The sequence below is a fragment of the Strix aluco genome, chromosome 2, assembly GCF_031877795.1.
Source record: "Strix aluco isolate bStrAlu1 chromosome 2, bStrAlu1.hap1, whole genome shotgun sequence".
NCBI classification, from domain to species: Eukaryota; Metazoa; Chordata; class Aves; order Strigiformes; family Strigidae; genus Strix; species Strix aluco.
The window spans coordinates 129,797,175-129,816,609 of record NC_133932.1 but is presented as its reverse complement, the minus strand read 5'-3'; the positions used below and the strand labels follow the sequence as shown (position 1 = coordinate 129,816,609).

The following is a 19,435-nucleotide window of genomic DNA, read 5'->3' as shown; positions in this document are numbered from 1 at the left end:
TTTTCCTAAGACTCAAAACATTGCAGGACAATGACTCTTTTTACTTGTTGTACAGTTTTATTACATCAGATACTTTGTTGACCCCTCAGCAGATTTGTCTGATCTCCTAAATATATTTAGAATATCTCATGTTAAGTATGATACTCTAAAAAGTGCATGGATTTTTTTTATGGCTGAAAATAACATTTCTTCTTCAGTGTATACACCTATAATTTTGGCTGGTTTTCTTCATAAAGCAGAATTTTGATGTATTAGGAATATAAATTAATTCAATGTCATATTTTTTTATCTTAGTAAAACTTTTTTCTTTTTTTTAATTTTTCATCTGCAAAGTGACTGTCAGCACTTACAGTGGACTCCAGGATCAATTTGAGCTTTCTGAACACGTTTCTTGTTCTTACAGATTGATCATTTTGGATTTGATGAAAATCTTACGTTCCAGCAGCGGTATCTAGTAGCAGATCAGCATTGGAAGAAAGACAATGGACCAATACTGTTTTATACAGGCAATGAAGGAGACATCACATGGTTCTGCAACAATACAGTATGTAGAAAATAAATTATTGAATTACAGTCCTTCTTACCAATAGTGGCATACTGAAAAAATAAGTAAGAACAAGGAGACAGTGTCAGAATATCGTTTAAAGAGAAGTTTGTAATGGTTGATATGATTGTTATAGGAGGAAGAGGAGGCTGAACAAAGGCACAGAAAAAGTTTTGGGGGTTTGGGGTCCTATTTGAAGCCTGCAAAAATCAAAGGGATGCACTTGTATTAATTTCCTGGAGTAGTGAAGAAAATGTCTAGAGGAAACACTATAAGGTGCCTCAAGCTAAGAATGCAAAATTTTGGACCAAATTATACCTATCCTAGTACTTTAGATTCCCCAAGTAAAATGGGAAAATTTGATGTTGTTCTTGTTTTTTTTTTTTTCCTATAAGAAAAATGTGAAGTGAAATGAAGGGGGCTGGAAATCAAAGATAGATGATTCTTGTTCTCTGACAATCCTGTGGAAGTTTTTACTTCCCTGACTGATACAAATGCAGAATGGAGTGTGTGGGTATTTTTCAGACACTTCAATACAAAGTCCAGTAACACAACAGGAGGTGGCATGTGCTGAGCTCAAAGCAACCAAGGACTGCTTACACACTTTGTTCTGTCAGCAGGCGATCTCTGTCTGCCTGTTTCCATAACTGGTGGTAACAGGCTGCTGTCAACTAGTAATAACAAGTTGTAGTTATTTATTAGTTGAATATAAGTGTATTGCAATGCTCTAGATTATTGCTCATTGCCAAACAAATTTCTGTAATGTAGTCCTAATTCAAATGCATGCTTTTCTCCTGTAGCTATTTCCTGTGGATTAAGCTTGTGCCATAGGAGTTCTGGCAGGATTGCCTGTGTATACTCACAAAACCACACTGCTTAATATTTTTCAGCATTAAAATATACATATTTTCTTTGTACGTGTCCCTGTCTCTGGGTGGATGTCTGTTTTGTGTGTTTTCTTACTTCAGCGATATTTAAAACCAAATTGCACTCTTGTCTTTCTAGTTGTATTTTGATAGTGATATCTTTCTAATCAAAGAATAAGAGTTGGAATACACTAGACTGAAAGTAGAGACTTGGAAAATAATTGATTCTAGTTATTTAAATGTCTGTTTTCATCCCACCAGGGTTTTATGTGGGATGTGGCTGAAGAACTTAATGCCATGTTAGTATTTGCTGAACATAGATATTATGGAGAATCTTTGCCCTTTGGGAATGAGTCTTTCAGCGTAAGTGTCATCTTTTGTCTTTCTTAAATGTGTTCTGTACAAACATAATTCTGCCTACTGTAATTCTTGCCAGTGCAATGACTGTTAGCCTGAGTAAGATTTAAATGTTCTAGAAGCACACAACTGTCCTATTTTTGTAACTATCAATTCTAGGATTAAAAAAAATTAATCTGAGATATTCTAGCACATCAAGGGACACCTGCAAAGAACATTTCATTTGTTATCAGGCATGGATTTAGAAGTCTACAGCTGCTGTGGGGATAGAAAGACTGCTGCTGGAAGTCACTCCCGTGTTGCATATAACCTGCTTTCTTTGTCTCAGGATTCCAAGCATCTGAATTACCTGACGTCAGAACAAGCTCTGGCAGACTTTGCAGTACTAATTGAGTACTTAAAGACGACCATTGCAGGAGCCCGTTACAGTCCTGTCATAGCTATAGGAGGATCTTACGGAGGAATGCTTGCAGCCTGGTTTAGGATGAAGTACCCCCATGTGGTAGTTGGGTGAGTGTGCTCATCCTGCTCAAACACAGAGCAGGCATTTGTTACTTCCGTGCTATAAATACTACAGCACTAGGAGAAGTACCATAATTCATACTGGCTTGAATTTTTCACTATTGGGAGGAGGAATTAAGTTACCTTGAATTCGGGAAGAGGCACTGTTTGCCTAATTGACAACTGTAGGTCAGCAGGTTGTATATTTTCAGAACTATCCATTACGCTTGTAAAAACAGTTATTATGAACACTGACTTTGGTGACCCTAAAAAAATTAGGCGCAGACTTCCTGGTGACTTGAGGCAGGTCTTTAATGTCCTCAATACCTTAGCTCCCTTCTCAGAAACAAGAATAGTAATTTCCCTATCTTTGTCTCCTAGAGAGTAGATTTTTGTGGGCAGGGGCTTTCTTGAGTTTGCACAGTGCCTAGTGAGGAAGACCTAGTTGCTAGATGAGAATGAAAAATAATAAAATAAGCAAGTCTGAATTTCTACTTTATGTATTTATTGATATCTTTGGGCTAGTGTCCAAGACTTATAACCTTCAACAGCCATTGCATGCAGACCTATGGAATAGTTTTGCAACATTATGGTTAGTTTGCCTAGGGCTCAGTGTCCAAGCTGAATTATAAATGCTGTGTAGATAGTGGCTGTGGGGGAGGGTATTGACCAGAGGACAGAAGTTCACTTTGCAGGGGTTCAGGATCTTTTTATGTCCCTTTGCAGAGCTCTGGCAGCCTCTGCCCCAATCTGGCAGTTTGGTGATCTGGTTCCGTGTGGCGCTTATTTCAGCATAGTGACCAATGATTTCAAAAAGAGTGGGACAGGCTGCTCAGAAAGCATCCGGAATTCCTGGAATGCCATTAACCGCCTTTCCTCAACAGGTGAGACCTCACCAATACTTTTTCAAAGGGTCATAATGCTCAGGATTGTGTTATGACTTCATAAAATCAGCAAGCTTGTGTTATGGCTTTTACCTGTATATAGGTATTGGTTTTTTGAAACTATACTCTTAATACTGAAAACTGCCAAATGAGCTCAGCATTATTCTTTAAATGTCTGTTTTGTTGAATCATAAGCTTCATTCAGGCCTGGTGTGATTCAGAATCCAGGTCCAAACATCCCTAAGGTCAGACAGGGCCTGACTCCAGATCAGAGCCTCAAGGCTTGTATTGCTTTTTAACAAAGTAGGCAAGACATTTGTTGCTCTGAAAAAAACCCCAACATTTTAGATACCAACTGAGGCAGTCAGATACAGAAAAATCACTGCAATCCTTATGGATTCAGTGCTAGGGACTCTTGGACTCAACGATCTGAAAGATCTTTTCCAACTGAAATGATTCTCTGATCCTACAATTACATGAAAGGAGGTTGCAGCAATGTGGGCGTCGGTCTCTTTTCCCAAGTAATAAGTGATAGGATGAGAGGAAATAGCCTCAAGTTGTGCCAGAGGCAGTTTAGATTGGATATTAGGAAAAATTTATTCACTGAAAGGGTTGTCAAGCACTGGAACAGGCTGCCCAGGGCAGTGGTTGAGTCACCATCCCTGGAGGTATTTAAAATTCTGGACATGGTTTAGTGGTGGGCTTGACAGTGTTGGGTTAATGGTTGGACTCGGTGATCTGAGGGGTCTTTTCCAACCTAAATGATTCTATAATTCTGTATCAGATGAGGTAACTGTACAGCAAAGGAATTCAATTTAAAAAAAATAAAATCTTGCTACTTCAGTTCAGTGTCCTAAAGAGAAAGCCTGATATGATGAGTTAGCTAATTAAAATCAAGGAAGCTGAATTGAATAAGTTCTAGACCAGATAAAATAATGAAAGGGAAGTCCAGGAAAGTCCCAAGAGATCTATCTATTAATAGTCCTTGCACTGTGAGCTAGCTGGTTTGAAGTTTTTCTTTCATCGGAAGAAGTGTGCCCTGATGTTGCTTCCTATCAAGAAAAATGCCAGATGTGTTGTAGATCTGTCTTTGTTTTTTTAATGTTATTTTAGCTGTGACATACCCACACACTGAAGTATACAGATTGTATTTCCCTTCACTTAGAGGTGCTGACTAAAATTTGATCTCTATGCTTGTATGTATGTGGAATAATTTCACCAAATTATTTATGCTAAGTGAAAATATTTTTTAGCAGCAGCACAAGTGTCCTATGTGTTAATGGTACAATACATTTATTTTTTTTTTATTAAAGATGCAGGTTTACAGTGGCTTTCCAACACTTTTCATTTGTGCAGCCCATTAAAAAATCTTCAGGATGCTGCTATATTGAAAAATTGGCTGAGTGAAACATGGGTAAACTTGGCTATGGTGAACTATCCCTATAAAGCTGACTTCCTGCAGCCTCTGCCAGCTTGGCCTATACAGGTAACTGAGAATCAGTGTTTTATAGAATTGACCATTTGGTTTAACAAATTCTCTCCTTATCTCATAGCCTGCACCTTTTCCTTTATTTTTGGCTCTGTAGAACCAACATGGCTTGTCATGGTTTGAGCCCAGAGGACAACTGAGCACCACACTGGGAAGGGCAAAAATGAAGCAAAAGGCTTGGCAATCAAGATTTTGGGAGGGGTTGCTCACCCATTTATGATCAAAAGACAGACTTATTAGGGGAAGAAAAAGGACATCACTTTAATTCAAAACACTAACTGAAAAAACACTTAACAGACAAAAACACCTGCCCCCACCCCTGTCTTCTTCCCAGGCTCAGTTTTGTTCCTGATGTCTGTACCTCTGCCCCCAGCAGCGCAGGGGCAGGGGGTGCAGTCAGTCTTCTGCTTCTTCCTCCAAGGCAGGGGGGAAGTGAGCTCTGCATTCTTCCCCCTGCTCCACGTGACGTCCCTCTCATAAGAGACAGTTCTCCACAAACTCTGTCATGAGTCCTCCCCACGGGATGCATTCTTCTCGAGATGCTCCAGTGTGGGTCACCCCTACGTGTTGCAGTCCTCCCAGTGCCAAACTGCGACAGTGGGGGCTGCTTCTTCCCACAGAGTCCCAGGGGTCCTCCACAGGCCGCAGGTGAATCTCTGCTCCTCCAGTGACCTCCATGGATGGTGGGGGGCGGCCCTGTCGTCTCACCTCATACAGGGGGGCTCTGTCCCCCGGCACACCTCCCTTCCTTCCTCCCTCCTCCTTCCTTCCACTGATCTCGGTGTTCCCACAGGTGTCCTTCTCGTAACTGCTTCTCATAAGTCCCAACACCATCTCAGGTTCCCCTTCTTAAATACGTTATCACAGAGGCACAGCCACCGTCACTAATTGGCTCAGACTTGGCCAGAGGCAGGTCTGGCTTAGAGCTGGGGGAGCTTTTGAGAAGCTTCTCACAGGGGGCCACCACTGTAGCCCCCTCCCCTGCCACCACAAACCCTGCCACACAAACCCAGCACAATGGCTGAAAAGAGTCAGGGTAGTATCTTCGTGTGCATCAGCTGGTTTAACTAACTACCATTTGCAGGGCTAATAAGTTGCATCAAGAGCCAGAAGAAAAGTGGCAGGGATGACTGAAAAACAGCTGTCCTACAGAGTTCTTGAGGAGCAGAAATGCTGCCCAGAAAGCACATGCAATTAGAACTTATGATGGGAGCTTATCTGTCGGAGCTTGCAATCAAAGAGAAAGTTTTGAGCCTGTGTACTTTTTGATGTGGGGGAACTAAGTGAGAGTAAATGTGGATCCCCACAAATGTATTCCTTGCAGGGCCACTTCTCAAAGCAGAACCACTTTTCACACTTGAAAACCTTCACTTGGGCAGTTCTGTTTATCTGCAGTGCTTTCTTCAAGATTTCTGTTTTCTTGGACTGTTTTTTTGGTTTTTTAAGACCCTGGTTGAATTTCCCTGCATGGCTTTGTGTTACTGTGCCTGACAGGTGAGGCAGATAAGGTATTGGTATTTTTGGCTACGAAGCAGTAGTTAAATATAAAATAAAATTTTCCATTGTGTAGAGCTGCCTGATGGAGGAGGGGAGGGACATTCATCTGTCCTGTGTGACTGTCTGCAAAGGGCAGTATGAACACCTTGAAAATTATTTCTGCTTTGTTATCTGTCTGCAGTGTATATTTGCATGAATTAGTGAGCTTTCCAAACATCTATGCTGAGTTACGAACTGATGGCTGAGCTAGCCAAAGCATAAAACCTACTTGGAATCGCAAAATGTGGAGGCTGTGCTCTGATGTTGTCTGTAGGGAACAAGAGAGGGATTGGTTTCCTAGGTTGCACAATGAAAATGAAGGGAAAAAGATTATACAGGAGAGGAAAGGATAGGAAGTGCACTCCTTGGAAGATGCACAGTTATCTCCATGTGGCTGTGCCCCTGTACTTGAACAGCACTGGAGTTGCTGTGCCTCCTTTGCTCCCTGCAGAGAGTAACTTTGGATTCTCCCAATGCGCTGGGAGCTCAGATTCGCAGCTTTTGCCCTTCAATGTTCTTTTATTAGTCCCAACTCTATGGGAGCAGGGGTAAGGAGAAAGCCTTGCCAAAGAGACTGTTTTAAGATGAAAAAACTTTCTGGGGCAGTAGCTTTTGTGTTTTCTGTTCTTTTTGTTCTGTTTTTTCCGCTACTTGTGTCCTCAGTTAAGATTCTGAATTAAACTCTGCCTGAGATTGCTCTTAATTTTTCACTGGTGAAACAGTGCCTTGTTCTACCACCTCATATTTTCTGAACATGAAGAAGTAAAAATTTTGCAGTGCTGCTGTATAAAAGGACTTTAAAAATATTAGAGCTTGCCTTACGTGGATGTTTCCATTTATACTAGAGCAAACTACAGGGAACACAAATCTATACCTGGAGCTTCTTTGTTACATACTTGCGTGTATTATCTTTCATTACAGAGGAGCTAAATGCTCTTTATTAAGTAGTATCTATTTTAAAGAATGGGAAATGGGTTGGAAAGCTTGGTGAATGAAATATTAATGTTGCTCTGTTTTTAAAGGCTTAATCAGGAAAATTAAAGTTTCAGGTCCTTCATAGTAGCATGCACTATACAAATGGAATGCTGTTTTTTATGATAATGCTCAGGGTATATCATTGCATAGAAAGACACTTTCTGGAAGTGTTCTGTACTTTGAAAAGAAATTGATATCCCATTAGGTATCATGTATTAATTTTTATTTCTGGTAGATTTAGATTCCTCCTTCTCTCTTTGTTGCAGGAAGTCTGCAAGTTCTTGAAGGATCCCCGTCTCTCTGACAAATTGTTGCTGCAGAATGTTTTCCAGGCAGTAAATTTATACTACAATTATTCAGGAGAAGCCTCATGCTTAGACATGTCTGAGACTGCAACAAAGAATCTGGGCCAGTTGGGTTGGTACTATCAGGTATGTGCTCAATCCTTTCTAAATTGTAACTTGGTGAGGTTTTTTTGGGCTAGAGCTGATGAGAATTGTCAAGTCAATTAATTGTCAATATATTGCAGTAGATGTAATTGATGTACTGATGACAAATGTAAGTGTGAAGCAAGTATGATTATAGTGGGGAGGGCAAGCTGCAAAAGAGAAGCATCTTTCCCAGGAGGTTTAGGTTGTGTCTTCATTATCTAGCTAATTGTTGAGTTTCAGCTCTTCATATTGACTGAAAATGATGTGCAGCAGCAGCATCCTGGTCTTCTAATCCCCCCCATCCGAGCTGTCCACCTCAATTTGTGCAAGCAAATATGTGGGGATATGTTGAGACTAATTTCTTTCAACTAAAGCTGTTTATCCTGTAGCTCACTGAGACCCAATCTTTCCTATCAAGTACATAAAAAATACAGATCCCTGATGTCCAGGGGATTCTGCTCTCCCCATCCCATTTACTAAGCACATGCAATATAGTTATATACAGTCTCTCTTCTGAGGAGCAGGGCAGCTGCTTCCAGAAACAAGGTGTTAGGAATCAATGTTCAGGTTGTGACCATCTGCTCTTGGCTACAGTTTCCTATGTATTTGTGCCAGACAGCCCCAGGAGATCTGCAGGTTTTATAAGTTGTCCTCTGAGAAAGGGGGAAAATGCCATATGTGTAACAAAGAATACGGCAGCTGGGTTCATCAAAACAACGCATCCACTCTGCAGCTTGTTCCTTGCCTGCTTCTGAAGGCATGTGGGAAGGGGGCAAGTAGGAACAGACTGTGGGTTAGATTATGGTCGGGACTATGTTGCTTCTAGGGTATAATTTGTTTTTCTTTTTCTGCTAGTATCAGTAAGGTGTCAGAGAATAGTTTGTGTGAGAGATAAAACTTTTGCTTGGTATCTGTGTTCTGGATGATCTACAAGAAGGGCTGGAAGGAGGATCCGAGGAACTACAGGCCTGTCAGTCTGACCTTGGTGCCAGGGAAGGTTATGGAGCAGATCATCTTAAGTGCCATCACATGACATGTACAGGACAACCAGGTGATCAGGGTTAGTGGATGAGGGAGAGGCTGTGGATGTTGCTTACCTGGGCTTTAGTAAAGCCTTTGACACCATTTCCCACAGCATTCTCCTGGAGAAACTGTCTGCTCGTGACTTGGGTGAGTGTACTCTTTGCTGGGTAAAAACTGGTTGGATGGCTGAGCCCAAAGAGTGCTGGTGAACGGAGTTCAATCCAGTTGGCAGCAGGTCACAAGTGGTGTTCCCCAGGGCTCAGTATTAGGGCCAGTTCTGTTTAATATCTTTATCAATGATCTGGACGAGGGGATCGAGTGCACGCTTAGTAAGTTTGCAGATGACACCAAGTTGGGTGGGAGTGTTGATCTGCTGAGGGTAGGAAGGCTCTGCTGAGGGATCTGGACAGGCTGGATCGATGGGCCCAGGCCAATTGTATGAGGTTCAACAAAGCTCGGTGCTGGGTCCTGCACTTGGGTCACAACAACCCCATGCAACTCTACAGGCTTGGGGAAGAGTGACTGGAAAGCTGCCTGGCAGAAAAGGACCTGGGGTTGTTGGTCAACAGCCGGCTGAATGAGCCAGCAATATACCCAGGTGGCTAAGAATGCCAACAGCATCCTGGCTTGTGTCAGAAATAGTGTGGCCAGCAGGACCAGGGAGGTGATCGTCCCACTGTACTTGACCCTGGTGAGGCCACACCTCAAATACTGTGTTCAGTTTTGGGCCCCTCACTACAAGAAAGACATTAAGGTGCTGTAGCATGTCCAGAGAAGGGCAACGAGGCTGGTGACGGGTCCAGAGCACAAGTCTGATGAGGAACAGCTGAGGGAACTGGGGTTGTTTATCCTGGAGAAAAGGAGGCTGAGGGGAGACCTTATTGCTCTCTACAACTACCTGAAAGGAGGCTGTAGTGAGGTGGGGGTCAGTATCTTTTCCCAAGTAACAAGCGACAGGACAAGAGGAAATGGTCTCAGGTTGTGCCAGGGGAGGTTTAGATTGGATATTAGGAAAAATTTCTTCACTGAAAGGATTGTCAAACACTGGAACAGGCTGCCCAGGGCAGTGGTTGAGTCACCATCCCTGGAGGTATTTAAAAGACATGTAGATGTGGTGCTTAGGGACATGGTTTAGTGGTGGGCTTGGCAGTGTTAGGTTAATGGTTGGACTCGATCTGAAGGATCTTTTCCAACCTAAATGATTCTATGATAGTTTGGTGGTAATTACTGATCAAATCCTGTTTGAGCTTGTTTATTTAAATACTGCACTAACAGCTATGGGACAGTATCCTGGGAATATGCCTTGTTGCCCTGCTTGCTCTTTCAGGCTTGCACCGAGATGGTGATGCCCATGTGCACAGATGGCATCAATGACATGTTCGAGCCTCAGAAATGGGACTTTGATGCACTTTCAGAAGAGTGTTACAGGCTGTGGGGAGTGAGGCCTCGCCCCTCTTGGATTCTTTCTATGTATGGAGGGAAAAACATCAGTTCACACAGCAACATTGTCTTCAGGTGAGTCTTGTTTCAGCTTCTAGAGAGTCTTGCACCAGTTTGGGTTGTCAGTGCAGAGAGCCTGCCCTAAATAGCAAAAGGATCTGTGTCAAACTCTCCAGCTGAATAAATGATGGGCATGCTTTGTGTTGCTCTTGAGAGTAAAATGGCCAAGCTACAATGGCCAAAAGCCAACTGTTCTGTCACTGTGTGACTCTAAAAGAAGAATCTGGACTGGGATTCTGCCAAATGTGATTTTCTTTCCATGTGGATTCCTTCTTATCTTGTGGCCAAAGTCCAGGTTTCCCATGCCGGTAAACCCGTTTAGCTTTCATGAAACCAAACCACTGTCTTTTCCCCGTGAAAGGGAAGTCTAAACAAGCTCTATTGAAGAATATGAAGTAACACAGGATCTCAGTCACTAAAACTGTTGCTCAGGGTGGTAGTCTTGTGGAGGGGCTGGTGTGACGTTGCTCTTTCCTTTTGATACAGAAGAGAGGGAAGTGACTGAGGTGCTTTCCTATCACTGCTAATTGCCCTTTTAGTTGTAATTACGCAAGTTTCAACAAACTTGTGTAAGATCCAGATGTTTTCATTCTAGCAAGGCATACTGAAGTTTGTCTGAAACACCTTTGTATATTGGCAAAAAGTGAAAGAAATGTTTCAGACTAGTACATGCTACTTGCTCTCTACTCAGTCTTCACTTTCCTTACTTTTAAGGTTAAACTCCTCTTTCTTTAAAGAGACGTTCGTTCTGCTGTGAGGTGACACAAAATCTTGAACAGCTAGGTACTGGCTGTTCATAGGGTTGTTACGTGGTAGGGAGACTTCTAATAAACCCATTGAAGCCTGTGCTTCAGAAGTTCTGACTTGCTGTACTGATTGCCTGCTGCAGGCAGCTGCTGGAAAAAAAAATATATATATATATATATTCCTCTGTGCTCTGGTTAAAATTGTGCAAGGTGTTTTTAAAAAAAACAAACCCTGCCACTTCTTTAAACTAAACTCAAAATTATTCTGGGCTTGGTAAATAGGTGTGTATTTTTAAAAGTAGAAAGTCCTCACTTGAACTGGGGATTATTTTCCATGTTTTCAACTGTTAGTGTTGGTCTGTGTGGCTCCAAAGGCTTGTTGCTTTCCTCTTGTTTGCCTCTTGCTATTTCTGTCCCAACAGGATATCTGCTCTAGAGTGAGAAATTCTACCCTTTTTTGTAAAACTTTTTAATAAAAATAATTGTTGGTTTAACTTAATTTCTGCAGAGTGTTGCTTATTTCCAAGGCTTCACAACTCTGTACAGTAGAAATCTGCTTTGTAAGTGATACAAAGCAAACAAATCTAAAGTGTTTAAGAATTTATGCCAGATGAAGGAGCTTGAAATGAGAAAAGCTTGAAAGCAACCAAATGAATGAAGAAGTAGTGCTGTACACACAAAGCTTTGGATCTCAAGCTGGGTTGTTTCTTTTCAAACAAATACATTGTCAACACTGTACATTTTATATAAGAGCCTTTTATCCTCAAACACTGCAGAGTGCTTTACAAAAAAATATCCCTATGTTTACCAGGGGATGTGGCTGCCTGTGGGGTAAAAAGCACTGTCAGGCAACTTGCACAACAGTTTAGCTTAGGAAGGGAAGAATGCTTCACCTAAAGAGAAACACTGTAGGGTGGATTTATCCAGCTGCAGTGGCATTTGGCCAGGATGCTTAAACTAGTGTTCTTGCTCAGCAAGCAGTGCATCACTCTGCAGATTCACGCTGTGTCATATGTATCGTATGGAATCGACACAGGAATCTCCATTGCCACTTGGTACCTTCTTCGAGGTATGTAGTGTGTGAGTGGTTTCTTAGGCTGTAGGCGGGTATTACTTGCCTGTCCTGGGCAGTCCATCTTTATTAAAACACTAGTTTGAGGAAGTCAGGGTTTTCAGAACCCTGTTTGCCCTTTCTCTTCCAGCAACTTCCACCCCTGATACTCTTACTGGAACATGCTGTGTACTTGGTGTGGAAGTGCTGCACAGTGGTGGAAAGTGTTTTAGCACTGTTCATGCATGTGGTGGCAAAGAGCTTGTAGCAGCTGGTAGTGTCTCATCATCAACATACTATGGTAGTCAAAATCAACCCAGGTTATATCAGACAGTATAAAATTTGGTGTGCACAGTCTAAAAGTTGATATTTTTCAATCTGGATGGATCACACCTAGGTTGTATGCTTCTAAGTTAGGGGACCAACCTATCCAGTTCTGCACTGCTAGGAGAGAGACAGAAAGCAAAGGCTCTGTTTTGAGAGATACCCGAGCTATGTGCAGGAGCGGGGATTATTAGCATAAAGGAAGGGAATGGAGGAGAAGAAGAGAAGGCAGATTGCTGCCTGACTGAAGAGAAAAGGTGAGAGAAAAAAGTTAATAAAAGGGAACTTGGTGGTTGTGGATAGTGGACGTGTTAAAAAACAGATGCACAGACGTGCTGCCTAAGATTGTGTAAAACCTCTCATTCTGGGCAGGGCTAGAGGGCTGAGTAGGCTCTGAAGAGATGACAGGAAAGGGAACTGTTTGTTGTAGGATAGGTAGGACCCTATTTATGCTGTCAAGGAAATATGAGTTGAAAACAGGACTAGTGTGCTGATATTTTGCATTGTGGTTTTTTTTTCTGAAGCCCTATTTGCCTGACCACTGCTAGAAAGGAATGGCTGACTTTTTCTTATTCTTTCTTTTCTTTTACTTCTGTTTACATTAGGAAACTCCTGTCCTATAAGATGAGCAACTGAGTACTTGCATGCATACTTAGTTTTAACACATAAATAATCCACTCCAGTTGGTATTGAATTACCTTATTCTCTTAAACTGTGAAGACTTACAATTATTTTGTGGTGAGCCCTCCATCCCCCCTCCTCACAGCAAGTATGACTTCCCAAACTGCGTCAGTGCCTCTAGTGCCATCATTTGGCAGGAGCTGCAGAGGATGCAGCCAGAAGCTCCCAGAAAAGCCAGAGACAGTGTTGTTTTCTTGTGGCATGTTTAGTTTCCACATGACTGGGACCAGAAGATCCAAGTTCATGTACATCTCGGGTCTCTCAGCAACTCACCCCCCTGTTGCCAAGGTGCTCTGCTGATTCAGGCGACCTTTTAAATCAGATGCTTTTTGCTTATTGATTGGTTCTGTATGCTTTTTGTTTTGCAGATACAAAATGTTTCTCTTCTCCTAAGTCATATTTAGAATCATTGAAAATAAAGAACTACAGAGATTCAAGATACTTGGGTTTTTTTTTTTTTTAATGGAGAAATAAATAACATCTTAGCTTAGACCTCATCAGGTTTTTACTCTTAGTTCTTTCTAAAAAATTCTTTTTTACTCATTATTTCTTTGTATTATTTTCTGGTGCTGCCATTGTGGTATTTTTCTAGGTGCGTATCTCTTAATGTCCAAGGATGTTTTAGTTTCTTGGATCCTCCTAGAAATTTACATGGACATGCAATAGTCCATCTCTAAATTTGTGGGTAGCTCCAGTGTTTTAAGTGAGTAGCAGATCTAGATTTGTATAGTTCCATAAATATACAGATGTTGCTTTCTCTGTGTGGAAAGATGGACCACATGTGGGAAGAACTTTGCAGTAAAGGAAATTAAGATGTGGTAGGGACTTCTGGGCCAAATCCAAAGCTAGGAATGCTTTGAGAGATGAAAAACTCTCAACCCTATTTAGCCATTGGTTTGCTCCATGGTCCAGGCATTATCTGGAGCCAGATCTATAGTGCAGGGAATGTTTTCCTTGATTTGGAGTGAGGGAGAAAGGGGACTAAATTGCACTAAATTGTCCTGTCACATAGGAAGAGTCATTTTAGAGTTTCCTGAGGGATAAAAGCTTTATTTTAATACGGTTATTATTAGAAATAAGGAGACTAATGGAAGGTCTGAGCATTTCCTTGCAAAAACAGGTTGACACCCACCTGAGACAGCAAAAGGTAGAACTTTCTGAAAATTCAGCCCGAAAGGGTCCAGTTGATTATTAGTTTATGGCAGACTGTGAAGAAGGAAAGCAAACTGCTTTGATTTGGGAATTTGGACATGTCTTGGTACAGGGGAACCTGAATCTTTTATGACAGTGACAGGTTGCAGCAAATCTATTATCTCCAGAGGCTGTGACACTATTACAGATTATTATCTGAATTAGCAGATAATTAATGACAGCAGCATAGCCTTACTTGAGCTGCTAATAGCTCCATGTCTCTGTCAAGAAGGCTTCTCTCAGCAGAGCAGTGGGCAGAAGACACTGAGACAGGGCTGAGGTCTGTTTCTGTCAGTACATTTGCAAAACTAGTTGAAAGTCAATGCAGATATGTTGATGTGAGCTGCAGCCCTACTGCTGACTGCTGTGCAGCTGTACCCTAATGAGATATTCTTTCCTGACAGCAACGGTGGCCTGGACCCGTGGTCTGCAGGTGGGGTGACCCAGAACATCACCGATTCCCTCGTGGCAATTGTGATCCCAGATGGAGCCCATCATCTGGACCTGCGCAGCCGCAACCCTTTGGACCCCAAATCTGTGCAGCAAGCTCGAGCCTTGGAAATCTGCTACATGAAGCAGTGGATTGAAAAGGCCAGGCACAGCCACTGAAGTGGTACTGCAACAACTTGTGGCCATTATACCTTCGCTGGCTTTGCTGGGAGTAGGGCCAGGCCTTATCACATGGTCTTTTGAACATTTCACTCCCGCTTCCTCACCTGTGTTGCAGTGCTAACCATTGCTTGTGCCCGTGAGAGAAGCAGGCAGCATATGGGTGGAGAGCATTCTCAGATAATGAACCTTAGTCAGAGTGTGTGGATTGAGCTGCCTGCCCTGGCTTACTTTCCTCTTCTGCTCTTCTCAAATGCTGTACTTTACCATAAAGAGTTCCTGTTCTGGGCTTGATGCCTTCCTTGCTGCACTAGGTGATTGTCCTGACTGCTGGTATATACAGTGGATTAAATGGCAGTGCTGTTGATGAAACTCCTGCTGCCTTCAGTGGGATTGAATTTCAGACCTCCTCAGCTGGTGTAAACTGTCACAGCAGGGGCATGAAGATAATGGCGGAACAGAAATAACATCTTACTGTGATGTTTGGCGGAGAGGTAGGGAAGGCATGGGGAAGCTGGCTGTGCCGTTCATACAGAAATTAAACAGCCCTTACCCTTTGGAACCAATGCTGAAAAAAAGTAAATAGATATATTTCCCTGCCCCCTTAGTTTTCTGGCAGCTTATTAATCAAAGCTGCCTCAGGTGGCTTTTCCATTCTGCGCTGTACTGAATGATCAGGGCTGGGCCCAGACTCATTCTGCTGATAACTGGCTGAGCATGCACAATCTGCATCAGGGTTTTATTTCTTCCTTTGCTGTTTGTCCTAATTCTGAAATATCTGCCACTGTGATGATGGTTGCCAAAGAAAACTCTGGGTATATTTTGTGTGTGTGTATGTGTGTGTATCCCCCACAAACAGTTAGCTTTTTCAAATCAGGAAGCTTTCGAAGCTATTCTCTTGAAGAGACACTTGTGCTGGCTAGATTTTATGAAGTGACAAATAATTGGGGCTGTGCCTTGTGTGAGTTCCTCCCTCCCTCCCCCATTCTGTGTATTGTTCGAATTCTGCATGATCTGTTTGCTGATGGCTCTTCAATAAAAGCCTTTTTAAAAAAATTGTTTGCAGGACAAACTATTCAAAACGCAGAATGCAGCTATCCTCTTGGATCAGCCTAAAGCCTGATGCTGAGCTCAACAAGCCAGGTGCACTGGGCTTTCTGTAAGGCTTCCAAAACAGACAAACTGCCCTGATTCATGAGACAGCATATTTGACATTAATAAATGGCCGGGGCAGTCCCCTCATTTTCCAGCTTTGGCTTCATTCACACTGAAACCCTTCTTCAGAAAGGAGTCTTTGCAGTTTAAAGGACAACTCCATTTCAGAAAGACTTGGGCAAGGCTTCTTGTCCCCAGACTCTTAAAATTCCAATTCAGTTGAAAAGTTTTCTCGGCTTTGATATGCCTGATAGTTGAGTATTTTCCTAAGACACCAGGTGGCCTTTTCTGTTTCCAGTCTCTTCCCATCCTCTGGGAACAAAGCAAACCCAACACTGAAATTTTATCTTTTAAAATACTCCTGTACATCTTCCTTGCAGTAGAGTTCCTGGCATTCCCTCGTCTTGTGTTAAACATGGCATTTATATTCAGACTCCACAATCTGAACCTCTCATGCTCTTGAGCAAGGTAATTACTTAAGAGACTATCGAGAATAAGACTAGAGAAGAACCACAGGGGGAAAAGGAAGAGCTACATAGAATTTGCCTGAAATCTGTCAACTGAAAGCTGTTGGTAATACCTTTTCCAATAGTTCCAATTTTTGACACTCTCCTGTAAATATACTCCAGTCTCTTACTTGTGTACTTTATAATGACATGGTGGCCTTAAATTTTTTAGAAACAAATAAAAATTGTTTTCTTAATCAAGTGGGTTACGGTCAAGTTTTTAGAAATATCATTGTATCTTTTTGTGTGTTAATTGATATATGGTAACGGCCTGGTTTACTGCAAGGCAAGGAATGGAATCTGCAGGAGTAAATATAAATTTGGTTATACAAATGGTTTAACTGAGCAAGCAAGAGCCTGGTCCAGCTGCTCCCACTGATTGCTCAGGGTGCTACTCCAAGTGCAAATTCTAGGATAAACATTTCCATGTTGTGTGGAGAAAGATGTGGGGATATTCATGCATTGGGCTGTGAATGGTTCAAATTAACAGCTCCCGTATGTTGTTAATCAGCTTGTGTCTCCTTCTCTCTCTCCCATGCTAGCTAACTTACTGTCTCAGGAAAAAACTGCTTTGTTGTTTGGAAAACACTTTTTAGTTTCAATCAGCATAAGTAATTTAAACTTTCATTCCTCTTTTCTTTCTTCACTCTTTTCATAAGCAGAAATAATTGCCTTTAATAAAACATAAACCATGCATTTTTCAATTGTAAATTTTGAAGTTACGTTTAAAGACAAAAACTGTTCAGTGTGGTTTTGTTTGTGGGCTTTTTTTTCTTGTTTATTTGTTTTTTAATAATCTTACTCCATTCAGTTTCTCTCAGTGAGACTGATTCAAGTGCATTTTAGACCAGGTTCTTACTGCTTGGACCAGCTTATGAATTAGGTGACTGCCTTTCTGTTATTTTTAATTGCTCTTCCTTTTTACTTTTTTTCCCCTCAAGTTGAGTAGTTGAAACTTTAGGTCTTATTTATCCTAAGCTTTCAGACTTCATCTTAAAAATCTATGTACACATCTCTGTGTGCTACTGAGGGACTGTCTGTGGTGTTTGGCTACCTCATAAATATTAGCTCTCCTGCCTGTTTCATGCAGGTGAGAATGAAATGGGCCATTGCAAATGGCTGATTTCTCTTTCCAGGTGGATGATGATGGGCCATACTTCATCTCAGGCTTATGTATGTCCTTGGCATGTGTCATGAATGATTGGAATTTTAAAATGTATGTTTTGTACTCATTGGGCAAAATGCAAAAAGGAAAGGAATGAATGATTTCCCCAAAGCATGAATCTTACTGGTGAAACTGCAGTTTGTATCAATAAAAATGCATTAAAATAATGAAGAGTTTCTGGAACTGTTTTTTTTTGTTTGTTTTGCAAGGACATGGACTTTTATCCCTTGGCAGATTCAGAGTTCTGCAGATAACATTGTCTTGTTTGTGCTTGACTCTGGAGTGGGAGGAAAACTAGTTAAAGTAATCCTCAAGTTATACACACACAGCAGTCAAGATGTCAGATGGTGAGTCTCTGCACTCCTCTTGGAGTTTCTCATTTCAGAGGTTTAGTTGCCTGGTGAGGAGCAGGTGTATGACCTGGTTACTCTCTGTAGGTGACCATGTTGAACACAATTAAGCTAGCTATGAGAAAAAAATCCAGTTTGTTTTTGCAAGCTGATTCCAGTCCCAAGCAAACACATGGTTCCTACATGTCAGTGATGGTGAAGGTTGTGTGAATGGATCCATAACACTCCCTGACCTTGGCAAGTGGAGGTTTTAACTGGGCTGTGTGGCCCAAAGTGTTAATTGGGCAGGGCTAAGGCTACAGGGTCTTGGGAAGGAGCTAAATAGCTTCTGCAGCTGGTATTTGTAGGTAACTTTAACTTTGAAGATCATCAGAGGAGACTATAGAAAGGAACCTCTCCAGGAACCTGGAACCTGGTTTCTAATCGTAGGAAAAGTGTATGCAAAATGAGAATCAAGTTTTGTCTCCCATACTGTCTGTCCACCAAATAAGTTGCAGACAAATGTCAGTATGATTTTAAATAAAGGGATATTTTTTTTTCTACCTCTGATCTTAAAAAGGATATTTAACTGTTGTGAAGCTAATCTCTAAGGAAACACAAATAACCTAAAGAACTTTTAGTATGTTAAAGACTTTGCACATAGACACTGGGATAGCTTAGCTCCTTCCAGGACTAATGGTGGGATCATTGTGTCTTTCTGACAGTCAGGACGATGCTACAAAACTCCTAAACATGGGGTTTAAAGAGCACAGGCGATCGTATACTTGAAGCTCACATTTTTTGCTTTTCCCTGTTGATTTAGGAGAACATCATTGCTATGCTGTAACTTGGGGTGCATGTTCATGAAACTATGTGTTCAGAGGGAAACATTGAAATATTTTTGTGGTAGTTAAAATATGTCTGAAACTGCTCAGACTTGTGACCCAATGATACTTGCACTCACAGCCTTGACCAGCTTGAAGGAATTGCCTGTACTAAAAGACCACCATGGGGACAGACTTGTGCTTGCATTGGAACAATAAAATAGGTCTTCACAGAGCTGGGTGGGTAACTGATCTGTCTCATCTTTCCGTAGTACACTGCTGCTCCTTAAAATAGAAATCTTTCTGAAGTTGAAATCTTGTATGTGATTTTTACTCCTTAGGAACAATTTATAAGTGATCCTCTGGAGGGGTTTGTTTGAGTCCCGTTACACTTCTGTCTCTGTCATTTGTGATAGTGTCACTGGTGATGTTTAGCATATTACTGGGTGTTGTTACTGTAGCCTCTAGATTTTTTTATAATCTAGCCTCTTTGTGTATTTTTAAGCCAAAGCCTTGGTCTTACAAAAATGACTACAAATCCAGCTTTTTTAAGACTGTCCATGTTAAAAAACTGAAATGGGCTGTTTTGGCAGTGCAGATTAGCAGAAAATGTACGTTACCTGAGCAGTGAAGCAATGGCAAAAGATCTGAACTGAGGATGATATCTGGGATAAATTCACAGTGTTTAAATGCTTTTCAAATTTCCCCTTGTATTGTTAAAAAAAAAATCCTGATTTTATTCCTTTTA

General features: G+C 41.5%; 1 protein-coding gene across 2 annotated transcripts in view; it reads left to right on the top strand.

Moving 5' to 3' along the window:
* Nucleotides 1-17,701, top strand: part of PRCP (prolylcarboxypeptidase) — a 33,751-nt gene extending 16,050 nt beyond the window's left edge. The window contains exons 2-9 of one of the 2 annotated variants that reach the window (XM_074816318.1): nt 404-544; nt 1,672-1,773; nt 2,096-2,277; nt 2,995-3,152; nt 4,466-4,638; nt 7,419-7,583; nt 9,934-10,121; nt 14,504-17,701. In XM_074816318.1, coding sequence (XP_074672419.1) covers nt 404-544; nt 1,672-1,773; nt 2,096-2,277; nt 2,995-3,152; nt 4,466-4,638; nt 7,419-7,583; nt 9,934-10,121; nt 14,504-14,708 — 1,314 coding nt within the window. In that variant the 3' untranslated portion in view covers nt 14,709-17,701. The remainder of the gene's footprint in view (nt 1-403; nt 545-1,671; nt 1,774-2,095; nt 2,278-2,994; nt 3,153-4,465; nt 4,639-7,418; nt 7,584-9,933; nt 10,122-14,503) is intronic. The other variant, XM_074816319.1, reaches the window with a different exon arrangement.
* The last annotated feature ends 1,734 nt before the right edge of the window (nt 17,702-19,435 follow it).